Source organism: Bombyx mori, chromosome 3 (genome assembly GCF_030269925.1).
Source record: "Bombyx mori chromosome 3, ASM3026992v2".
NCBI lineage: Eukaryota > Metazoa > Arthropoda > Insecta > Lepidoptera > Bombycidae > Bombyx > Bombyx mori.
Genome location: NC_085109.1, coordinates 10,135,291 through 10,148,335, shown reverse-complemented (window position 1 = coordinate 10,148,335; position 13,045 = coordinate 10,135,291). Strand labels below are relative to the sequence as shown.

Genomic DNA, 13,045 nt, shown 5'->3' with positions numbered 1-13,045 from the left:
TTCCGATGCAACTAATTACCATAAAACTGGAAATTACCTTACAAAATACGTAATTCGTTAATTGATCACGGATCAAAACCACGACTTAGATTTGTATAGTCGAAAAGAGAAATGAAACGATCCACCTTACGGAAATTAGTTGATTATGTTATTTAAACAGTTGCTTCTTTGTGGATACCAAATTAAAGGCTCTTCATTGATGTTTTACAAAATAACGAGATGATGATCGGTTTTTTTTTGATAACGCCATCTCGTTGTGTCTTTAAAGCGGTTAATTGCCCTCAATTAAGAAAAATAGTATTATTATTCGCCAATAGATGTCGGGAAGAGCTGATTATTGAATACACGAATAAAACAACATTTTCTGAAAATAAATCGTAGCTAGATCGATTTATCGCCCCCGAAATCCCCTGTATACTAAATTTTATGAAAATCGTTATAGCCGTTTCCGAGATACAGATTATATAATTATATATTAATATACAAGAATTGCTCGTTTAAAGGTATAAGATACAACCACAATTCGTGCGTATAAAATATACTTTTAAACAAGAAAATGTGTACGTCAGTTGAACGTTATTAGATTTCTAATGATCCGCCCAACGAGGTAGAGCGCAACGAATTCTTAATTAAAACTTCAAAGCAATAAGCATAGGGTATATTATTATTGTTATTAATGTTAGACGAACACATCTCCTCCGGTATTAAACAACAAGTCCTGTACACGAAGTGAGAATTTTAAAAAAACTCGGGCGTTTTGAGAAGCGGTCACATTGCGAGCTGATCGACCACAACGAAACATTATTCTATTGATAAAATTAAACCGAACTTTTTACTGGTGGTAGGACCTCTTGTGAGTCCGCGCGGGTAGGTACCACCACCCTGCCTATTTCTGCCGTGAAGCAGTAATGCGTTTCGGTTTGGAGGGTGGGGCAGCCGTTGTAGCTATACTTGAGACCTTAGAAGTTATATCTCAATGTGGGTGGCGCATTTACGCCGTAGATGTATATGGGCTTCAGTAACAACTTAATACCAGGTGGGCTGTGAGTCCACCGATCTAAGCAATAAAATAAAAAAATAAACTTGAATATCGAATTTGAAAAAATTTACCTTTAATAATGCCTATAAGATCCTCTTATTTCATAAAATTATGAATTTTTATTATGGTACAGATAAAAAAAAATCTTTATTTTCTATGTTCTGAAAGGCGTTGAAGAAATATAGTACGAACGAGTTCGAAAGCATAAGACCGGTTTGAAATGAAAATCAAAGAGGTACCTACCACCATGGTAGGTACCTCTTTGATTATTGCTAAAATGGGTGGACGAGCTCTCAGCCCACCTGGTGTTAAGGAGGTTACTAGAGCCCAAAACAACTACAACATAAATGCGCAACCCACCTTGAGATATAAGTTCTAAGGTCTCAGTATAGTTACAACCGCTGCCCCACCCTCCAGGCCGAAACGCATTACTGCTTCACGGCAGAAATGGGCGGGGTGGTGGTACCTACCCGTGCGGAGTCACATCAGGTCCTACCACCAGTATCTGCCAACAAGACTGGGATAGTCGCCGAACGTCTTAGATCTGTAACCACAAACACTCGTAACTTTAACTTTCCCGCCGACAGCGAAACCTCATCCTTAACGAGTGTAATATAAAGGATCGGTTATTATCGCCTCGCTCCTCGCTCGGTTAATGACGGTCGACTCATTAGCCTCCGTATATCTCGATCTCGTGCTCTTTATCGATGATAAAATCGGACACAGCCTCCTACGTGAAAGAGTGATCGGGGCCTTTTTGATTTCATGTAAAACATTTAAACCGAAGACTCGTAGATATTCATTAATTTTTCTTTTTATTTGTAAGAATACAGCTTTTACATTTGTTTATTTTCTTTTTCTCCACCTTATGCCACTAGGTGGGGTCGGCACAGCTAATTTTTGTCTTCCATTCTCTTCTATCAGCCGTCAACACTCACTCCTCTCTCTCTCTCATATCGTCATTCACACACTCCACCCATGTCTTCTTTGGTCGACCTCGTCCCCGTCTATCTTGCACTACCATTTCACACACCTAGTCACATGCATCTTCTTTCTACGCATCACATGTCCATACCACGATAACCACTTTGACGTTTATTAATTAAAGATACTATTTCGTTGTAGGGCATAACTATAGCTATCACTATTTTATATTTCGCTTTGCTGGCCGATGTTATTCCGTGGCCTACCCAATTTATTCAAGTTTATTTCGATCGCTACGAAATTTTACTCTCTAACCTATTTCTGAAGATTTTCTGAAAATTTTGCGAACCCACTACAGCCATTTCGTTGTCTATGGGGAATATACATATGTATATACCAACATCGACTTTATATAGGTATTATTATAATGACGAGTATTTTAAAGCGAAATTATAAAATGTTTATTTAATGATGCCATTAATAATGAAAAACAATACCATATATATACATATAGTTTTATTCCTATTTTTATACGAATCTAATTACAACCTATATGTTAAAATCCCACAAAAGACCTAAGCTGTCATACCAAAGAACTTACACATAGGCTATCATTACTGTTAAGGTAAGTAAATATTGAAATACTTTTCTTTAAGTAGTCTGTCATAAACTTATTGCTATACACAGATGTATACATGAATATGCATTTACTACCTATAATTCAAATTGAAGATTAGGTTAAATGAACTTATATTCGCACCCTAACGTACTTACACAAATATGCGTGTCAATATATACTCATCAACACTCCTTATGGCATATTTGTGCATCAGCGTATTTTTTTACTAGATCTCAATTTCAATACAAATCTCGTTTAATATTTTTTTGCCTTCTAAAATAAGTCTACCTGTAAATCAGTTAATTGTTTGACAGCCCCTAAGTTCTCCTCCCCCACGAATCTTTATGAAACCAAAATAAATGTACCGCTGCATATTACGCGCTCAATGGTAAACCATCTAAATTCGGTGAATTAAGGTCTATTATTGTACGTTTAATTTAAAATAGCAGCAAAACTATAATTGTTATAAATCTCATAGAGTGCGGTATTGCAACAAGTGTACGAGGGAACAAAAGCAGCGATTAGAGATGATTTATACATTCTTTTATTTTCCACCCCCCTATTTTTGGTTCGAGTGATTTCGTAACTGAAATTCCCACACTTCGCCCAGATGAGTTTTTACATATGACATCCCTAAAATCTTAATAAAAAATTTGTCGACAAAAGCTTAGTATTTCTAAAGTATAAATTACATAATTATGAGCACATATAAACAGATATACTACTTAACTCAATTAATCTAAGCAGCGTGGCAATGTTGCTAGCGTAATGGGTACTTTCGGGCCGGGTGCGATCCAGAGTGGCTTGTTTGACTAGCCGATGCCTACGCGCGCATTGCTGTTAGCGTGGACCTATATGTTAATTGTGACGACGCTTGTTACTGTAGCTGAAAGTAAGTATTGTAGTATTAATGTAATGTACTAGTCTACTGGTAATGAATAAGTATACTGTTTTTACTGATTCTTAATAAGTCGTTGATTGATCGTCCTAGGAGGAGCTTCCGAGACTGGTTGTAGTTCTTACTCCAGGCGGAGGTCAGACATCAGGTGAGAGAGTGCAAGCGGAGTCGCTTAGAAGTTAGGGCCCTAAAATATATTTGGGCCCGCGGTCTTTTCAAAACATCAGCAAACCGTCGAATCCCACACCGCGCGCCCATTATGTATAGACTACTCCGACGAGGTTTAGCTCTATTCCCGAAAAAAAGGTACTCCAACATTTAATTTTTGGCGCGAAACAGTAGAACATTGTTGTAGTGGCCACAATGCTAGAAAGACGTCAACCTCATATCTCCAGTTCGGTGACAGTATTTAATGTCACAATTAAACCCCAAATTAGTCAACTACTTGTTTAAGGTGATGAATAAATAAAAAACAAAACTTAAGATATTTCAATTTTTAATAGAAATCATCAATTGTTATAGCTTATTTTGATATAGCAAGCATTCAATGAATTACAAAGAAAACTTAAGAGATTATACTTATTTGTGCCTACTGAGACTTTAAAATATATTTTTTATGACAAAAAAATTTAACATTACTATTCGTATATATTTTAGAACAAAAAAAAGAAAAAACTTAATATCGAATTTACCGGTCCGTCTGAAGTTGAAATAGCCCCTTAGGCTACTAATGATTAGGTAGGGAAAGTCGAATTTATAATTTAAAAAAACAATTAAATTATATTATCATTCATTTTTTTTTTATCATGCATTCCTTAATCATCCTATTCTGATGAATACGCTATTGCGTTATGAAATTTCATCCAAATCCGTCATTCACAAAATTTCGCATTCAAAATATTGGCATAATCGAAATGATTTAGCATGAAAATTGCGAGTCGCTTGCAAAAACAAAAGAAATAATCCAGTCGGAATTTAAAAACCCCTATTTTAAAGTCGGTAAATTTTCCGCAACGAATAATATCTATTCAACTTATAATTTTCTACCGTAGCTTTCGACAGTGAAAGCTACAAAAAATCACATATCCCCCGATGTAACAAGTGCGTTCGCAAACAATACTCCTGTCACAGGGATGGGGTCATTATCCACCCCTAAGGTAAATCATGCAATCCCACGCTCACTTGTCACGCCGTGGGGCACAATGGACCAGTTTTTTAAATGACGCAGTTTCTTCTCGACACTATATGTTCGTTCTTTTGGAAGCAGTTTCCCTTTTGCATCTCATGGGAACTCGCCCGTATTAATCTTGTGTTGATCCTTAACTTATCAGTGCTTTACCTGTAAATTAATCAATGTAAATAAGCAAATTCTAATTCCCAATTAACTACTATTACCTCCTCGGTGTTTTAGCGGTAGTTTTTTCACATGTTAATAGCAAATTAAAAGATAAAGTAATACATGAAATGAATCGCAATATTGAAATGTTCCAGTGGTCGGTTTACGATAATTGGGCGAGCACTGGTTAAAATTGTTGGACAATTACTTGTTTTCTTTATAACACCTAAAAACGAGCTCGCAGGCCGTTATTTTTGAGTGGCTACTGCAGCCTATGGACATCACAGCATCATTGCTGCCACCGATTTTGAATCATGTTGTCGAAATCTCAATTTTGCATCTAACGATCATGCAGGCTCACAATACGTGCATATAGTAAAGTAATGTAAACACATCGCAATTGTAATCCAAAAAAGCGAATAAATAAAAGTATAAATCAGACAAACGCGTTATTATTTGAATTATTATTTGAATAATATTACACATGAGCACCAAAAATCTCAAATAAAATCTTTAATCGCTGCAATCTTCTTTTAATTAGAAACCCTAATATCCTAATAGAAATATCGCCTAATAATCCCAAAATAGCTCTAATAGACATTTAATTATAGGTCGGACCGAGTTCCATTGACCCCTTTTACACTTGTTTACGTCTTCATCCCCTCACCACCCTGCCCTCGAGTGCGATGAGCCATCAAAATGGTATGTTTAAATCCAATACCCCATACGATTTATTATAACAAAGCAGAACGGGAACGATCGCCCGTTTGCCATCTGTCGTCGTTCCGAATCTCGAATTCCCGAAAAAAAAAACTAAATGTGCGAGCAACCCTGGGAACCTAGGAGCCCGGAGCATTCCCACGAACAACCCCTCAATTTTCAATAACCAAATTAGCCTTTGCGTTACCCTATTTCGGATATGAGGGAGTCGTGAATCTATTCGAGATCAATAAAAAATGTTTTACGTCTCTTTCTTTTGTCAGTGGAAATCGTATGTGCGTACCCTTCGAATGCACGTGTTCCGCGATCGTGCGTTCGAACTGCGAGCGTGTGTGTGCGAGAGCCTTCGGATCATAGCACCTGCCGGCGCGCGCGCACCCCATTGGCTGCGACGGCACTATCACCGCTACACTGATTTCTTTTAAACATAATCTTTTTTTGTGATACTCTCTTCGGACATGTCGAGAAAAAAAAATCCTACGTGTTTGGACCGGTACGAGTCGAATATTTTGTGTGTAGGTGGTATCTTAAGTTTGATAGTTGTTTTTGTTAATAAATTCTGTAGACGGAAACTCAACGGCCGCCGCAGCAGAACTACACCATAAAATTCTAGTGTAGTAATTTTTTATGAAATTATATTATAATATTACTATGAAAAGATAAAGCGAATTAAGGAATTTTAATGCAATTATTGTCCTCGAGTTGGTCACGTGAGAAGCGTACGCGCAGCACGCTGGGGTCACGCGCGGTGTCAGAGTCACCCCATGACTTAGTGACCCCCTGGGGACGATAACAATCGCATTGTCCGGGCCATTTCGTTAGGGGCCTAATGAATAGAAGTGTTAAGCGCAGGGGAATGTGGACGGCACGTGGATAATTTTCCCATGGAAAACCCTTTCGTGGCGCTTGTTACGCTTACGATTGATAAAGAGATGCCTGATATATTGTGTACTTTTATTTAAGTCATGACCTAGTTTTTTCTTGGGTTTTCACAGATCGTAGACAATATAAATGACTTTTAAGACTGTTTTAAGACTCTTGTTTACAATAAAAACTAAACAAGTATTCTAAAAACATTTATAATAATAACAAACAGAGATCTACATTCTGAAATGCTATGGTTATTAGTTCATGCGAATGCAAAAAAAATACTAACTGAAATTAAAATACATACACCATATATGTATATAGTGTATGGTATGTATTGTAAACAAAACAACTGAAAATCGATACAAAAATCATACAATGACACAGAGTTAATTTAAAGTTATGTCACATAAACTCTTTCACCGTGAAAATATGAGAACCTGTCACGCTATACGAAAAGCATATTAGGGTATCGGATAAGCCATGCACACACGCGCGCACACACACACGTAAGGGGAACATTTCACGTACGTGGAGCTTTTATGTCGGGGGCGGCCCAGCCGGTATAAAAGACCGTCCGACAAAACCAGCCCCACATTCCCGCCTGTGATCTCACTAGCGACACACGCTCTCATACACTATTTCATTAACATTATCAACATGTCTACGTACGCTAACAACGAATATATCATCGCGACAAACAACTCGATTAACGAAAACAGATACAACGCTGAAAAGATGAAGAATAGCGGCATTAAGGCGCTACTGCGGCCGCTTATGAAGATGATCAAGAAGACAACGAAACGGGTTCCCGCCAAGGCGATCGACACGTGCCACGAGGACGCACAGAACTCGAGCAACGAGCTATTGGAACGCAAGATCTACGAAGAGATGGAAGCGTGCCAGTCCGGTGCCGCTTTCCTCGTCTACAATCAAGATGAAACCTGTGACCTTGTGCCGGTCAACAAGGACACATTCTACGTCCCCGTGCACTTCGCACGCACCGAAGCCGGCACCTTCTTCTGGACAGCAGTCTCTAAGCCCGAAGCTGACTTCGCAACGGCGCATTGCTACACCGAGTGCCAAGCGGCAGAACAACAACATCCAGTGCTCCAAGACCGTTGGGTGCAAGCTTGAATGCAACACGCGACCAGGATCAGTGTCTTCCGTGAAACCAGTGAATGTCCTTTGGTTTCTGCAACCGTCTGTGATGTTAGCTTTAATAATTCGCAAGTGCCATGTAGATTAAAATTTAGTATTAAGTTAAGCTCAACACTCGTGATGACTTTTCGAAAGCTTTATATGTTTATGAATAGCAAATTGTGATAAAACATTATTGTATTGTATAATTTATGTTAGGTGTAACTTAGAAACATAATCTTCCTGAATATGAGCTTTAATTGTTTTTTTTTAGATGTAATAATTTATTTTAATGCTGAACTTTTAAATGTTTTTTTTTAAATGCGAAATAAATAAAAATTTTGATGATATTTTCTATCTTTCATTGAACTTTCTAGATTCGTGTTATGACATCTTCGTCAAAGATCCGACATTACATAAAATTGCAATTCATCGTATCTAAAGGCCAGTAGCGAGTGGAGAACCGCAAAGTATTGAACAGTAATAAGCGGTTCTCGACGTCCGCCATAAAATGTGAGTCTCCAGTACCCAAAGTGGTCAGACGAGTTGAGCCGGCGCGAGCCAATATACGTATAAGTTAAGATAACGCTAACCATACCAGTGCGACAGCGCGACTTCACCTCTTCGAAAGTCGAATAAAATTCTATCGTAACGTATTATATATTATCAGCTGAGATAAGATTGACTTTTATAAATTTTACAAAAGGCTGCATTCGGATTAATTGTTAACAGTCATTCGATGGGAAACTTCAATATTTTGGGTTTTTAATCACAGCGGAATTAAAAAGGAAACGTATACTCTATTCCAATTACGACGTCCCATGAGACAGACGTTATTCTGTGTGTGTGAATTAATTGTATAATTATTTAGATTTATTGTGTATTTTTAAATGATATTTACGGCCACTAAATGATTATTATTTCAATGTATGCGAAACGTGAAGACGTTCTAAGAAGTTTCAAAAAGGACTTCGTAATTGGAATAGAGTATAGGTTATAGTTATAATATAGTTACTGGTGGTAGGACCTCTTGTGAGTCCCCGCGGGTAGGGGACCACCTCCCTGCCTATTTCTGCTGTGAAGTATTAATGCGTTTCGGTTTGAAGGGTGGGGCAGCCGTTGTAACTATACTTGAGACCTTAGAACTTGTATCTCAAGGTGGGTGGCGCATTTACGTTGTAATTGTCTATGGGCACCAGTAACCACTTAACACCAGGTGGGCTGTGAGCTCGTCCATCCATCTAAGCAATAAAAACAAAACAGAGTATAGGTACAAATTTCAGTTTTTACCTTTTATGAGTTGCAATACTGAAGTCCGTTGGTCTGTCTATACATGGAGTGCTCCACGGACGCACGTGCATGACCCGAGGCAAAACCGGCTACTGGGTTTTAATGGTCGCTTTTTAACTCTCGAGCCCAGGACCATTATTTATTTTAAAGCGAAGGTTTGACTAATAACTCTTAAGGAACGATTGTATTCGGAAGTACAAACATTGATAATGATTATTACTTGATTGTATTATATTATTAAAATCGCACTTTTGAAGAGTTGCCAAATTTGAATTATTAGGTGAAATATAACATACGAGACGAGTATAATTGAATAGAAAATCAGCTCAAAGAATAATTTTGTTTTGATTGAAATCATTGTATTAGAAATGTCAAATGACTTTACATTAACTAGTTTATAGCTGTTTTAATATTACGCACGTCAATCGACAAAAAAGTCAAATAAAAACCATTTTACCTCAACGCGAACATGATAAAATATGTCACGCAAAAAACTGTACGATACAATTCGCCAAAAATATCCTACGTGCTCACAGTTTATTCCGATAAAATAACTAACAGGAAAAATTACTTCGCACCTCATCTTCGATTTTTTACTTTGTGTTTCAAACGTTCGCAAAAAAAACCTTAATTTGATGATGCATCAAAAATACTATAATTTGACTAAAAATTTAGTATTGATCTCGATCTTAGCGTTAATACATTGTTTTGTTGTTGTTTTCATTCGTATTTACTTATTATTGTTACTTACTTAATCAGCGGCCGTCCATGAGATATCAGTTTGAGATTATTTACATTTGGTTTTTGGTTTGTTGTTGTTAATTCCTAATATATAAATATATGTAGACAGATTAACATACTGATAATCTGATTTTTATTCCTATTATTTCCTATTATATAGGCTATTTCAGCTTCTCCTTGACGTGTAAGTGAGCTTACGGGGCTCAATCCGGAGTGTTCCTAACACTGGCCCTAGCGCGAGCAGTGCTTCGCAGAATCTACCACCGGATCGGAAACGCGACCCACTGAGGAGATCCGGTGAGAAACTCAGTGGCCTGTGTCTATGGGTTAATTTACTCGTCGAGCCCTTCGTCGCAAGCGACGGGTTAGGCGAGGGCGGTGTCCGGTGTTTGAGGTACCTAAAAGCACCCTTAATGGATCGGGAGGATCCGTAATGACGTGTTAAGGCAATTAATCTGATGATGAGTCATCGACGCTCTTGGTCATCAACAACGTCAGAAGCACAGCTTTATATGCTGTATACTGCGGAGGATGTTCTCGAACCTCGTTTGCAAAACGACTTGTCATGAGGTTAAAGCCTTGTGGAAAATATACTTACACATTAAAGGCGCGAATAGCTCATTTAAAAATACTTCTCTAATGTAAGTGAAAAAAAAATTTTAATTTGCAAAGATATTTCCGCAAAAGTATCATGCGTTTACGTAATTCTAACATCCCGAAAAGCATGCGACATGTACCAACCTGTTCAGCAGTCGAACTTTTGCAAGTTCGAACTTGCTCCCGTAACATTATTGTGTTACGAAAAGAGAAGCATTGTGCAAAGCGAAAGAATAAATAAATTGTCAAAGAATCAATGGCCGCACGTGCAAAAGCGTTAATACTTATTTATGAGCATGAATGCGATTCTTGGAACAATGCGATTTAAAAATTATTTAGTCTGTTAACTAAATAGAGTCTACGCAAAGAAAATAATAAATAATATAATTTATTTTTATAGAACCAATAAACATTAAATATATTTTAATCAATTGAAATCATAAAATATATTTACATATTACTTGGGTACGTCTAAAATCCACAACAATTTAATCGGAGTTCTTAGTCTTAACGTAAAAGAGCAGAATTCAGACCAGTAAATTATTAAAAGCATGTATTGACAAAAAAAGAAACACTAATTTCAAAATGCACGAAATACGTAAAGGAGACTGAAACGATTACATACATTTTTGGGCCCGAATGTAACGTGATGAAACTAATGTGAATTAATAGATTCAGATTTATCAGTACCTTGCTGAAAATTATAAAAGTTTTCTCAATCTGAGGGCCGAGTTAATCAAGATTTAATAAAAGTTAGGTTATGTTACAATCTCTTTAAAAGAGCTGAATAATAACTTATTTAAGCATAAGTAAATGTTTATTATATCCATTGGAAAATCTTTTAAATGTCATAATAAGAATGAATATCAATGATATATATCAGGTATGGAATATGGAATTGCCATCCCACAATTCACACAGCGATCCATAATTTCAACAGTATCCAATGCAACAATTCCAAGTCAAACGTGTGAGCGATCTTCGGTGTCCAGTGTAGAAGCAATTGTCGTACAAGGCTGGCAGAGTTGAAATCCGTAATAATAAAGCAGTGATCGTTGAAAATATAAAAACAGCCCGATAGATACACACTCAAAATGCATCGAAGATACAAAACGAGTAGAGCAGAAAAAACCAACAAGCGCCAAAAAATTGCAAAAAATAATTGTATAATCTATGAACAAACGTCATGTACTGTGGACTTTTTGGCGGGAACGCGAGGAGTGAAGTCGTGTGATTTGTTTTATTTTGTCTATTTAGTGTTTCTTCGGGTTTAAATGTGTAATAATTGTGGTTTATTAACTGTTTAATATCTGTGAAAGTGCACAAATGTGGGAAAGTGAAACAAAGCTGCTGGACGTAACTTCTCGGGTTCCTCCAAAAAGTCCACTGAAAAAATCTCAGTAAATGACCACCATTTTACTGCGATTATATTACATCCCATATCATTTCATTTCATTAAATTTCATCCCAGTTGATTAATGTCTCAAATTAATCATCTTCATTTCATTTCACTCCATATTATCATTTTTCATAAAATTAAGAATATAAAGTAAAATAAGACATGACTTAAAGGTCTTAGTTACCAGGTCATAAAATCTCTTAAAAAAAAAAACAGCTTACTGTCAAAGCTGTCATTAAAAATACAATCGATTTTAATTTTAATTATATTACTTTGTTAAGTAATAATAGACTTTTTCTTCATTTATGTATATAATCGCAATTAAATCCGGCGTATACCGCACTTGTATACAAAAAGTATAAATCGCTCATTTAATTACTTTGCATTAATTACCTAGTGCAATGTTTTTCTTTTTATAATCCTGTAATCGATTAATTAAATCGATCACACCATTATACCGACAAAAACTAACTTTCTCATTTTTCTCCGGTCCCAGAAAGAGGATTGAGCTGATTTTTTATATTCTTATATAAAAAAATATGACAAATTTTTTAGACTACATTCCAAGTTATTACATTTTTGGCCCACGATTATCCGTCTCCTTTAGAAAACTCTATAATTTATATTCTTACTAGCTGACCCGGCAGACTTAGTAGTGCCTCAATCGATAAATAAAAGACACATCAAGGGGACACATCAATGGAAAAACAAAATTGTTTGTTTTTATATAATTCCGAGTTTTTTTATATTTTCTCACCTTTTAAGCCTTCCCTGGACTTCCACGAATAATTCAAGAGCAAAATTAGCCAAATCGGTCCAGCCGTTCTCGAGTTTTAGCGAGACTAACGAACAGTAATTCATTTTTATATACAGAGATTATTTACAGCACTAGGATCCACATGACATTAGGTATTTATCCCAACTCTAGACTATAGGAATCCACCTAGTGTCACCCTTCAAATTTGAACGCGTGACTTCTACGCGGTGATAGTAGGTACAGGACATTGGCGAAATCTAAAAGGAAACGCCATAAACCTAAGAGATAGATAGATAGTAGGTACAGATTATGTAAATTTACAAATTTAACGGCCATTAATGCTCGTCTAAAATTTTTGTTAAAATCAATCAAGATCGCAAAACAAAATCTACAAAAACAGTTGTAAACTACTCACAAAGCCCGTTGATATATCATTCCCTATTTAACCGTTAATTAGTATCAGCGCTACGGTAAATCTAGGAATCTACAGATAGCTAATTGCCATACGGAGCCAGTCGAGTGCAATAATTTCGGTCCGTCCACAGTTGACCGCTCCGCTAGTAATTCGCGTCCCGCTAAATGCCACGGAACCTGATATGCTAATACACTAGCTATTGATTAAAAAGTTCCCGCCAACCGATACCGCTAGCCGAGGCGACTTGTCATAATTACCAGAACACAACAAGATCTATAATACCCGGTCGGAGATAGCCGAGCG

General features: G+C 36.8%; 2 protein-coding genes across 4 annotated transcripts in view; one reads left to right on the top strand and one right to left on the bottom strand.

Annotated features, from left to right (window-relative positions):
* LOC100302603 (enhancer of split mbeta-2) overlaps window positions 1–13,045 on the bottom strand; it is a 261,515-nt gene that overhangs the window by 171,708 nt on the left and 76,762 nt on the right. For 2 of the 3 annotated variants that reach the window (XR_009976810.1, XR_009976811.1), the window contains one exon: window positions 3,960–4,819. The exons of the other annotated variant lie outside the window; for it this stretch is intronic. The gene's annotated coding sequence lies outside the window, so the exon portion shown is untranslated. Of the gene's footprint in view, window positions 1–3,959; window positions 4,820–13,045 lie in introns of those variants that run through there. 3 annotated transcript variants of the gene reach the window in all.
* E(spl)malpha (enhancer of split malpha) lies at window positions 7,016–7,893 on the top strand. The gene has a single exon (NM_001142755.1). It carries the CDS (start codon window positions 7,064–7,066, stop codon window positions 7,538–7,540), a length of 477 nt encoding a protein of 158 aa, NP_001136227.1. The 5' UTR covers window positions 7,016–7,063; the 3' UTR covers window positions 7,541–7,893.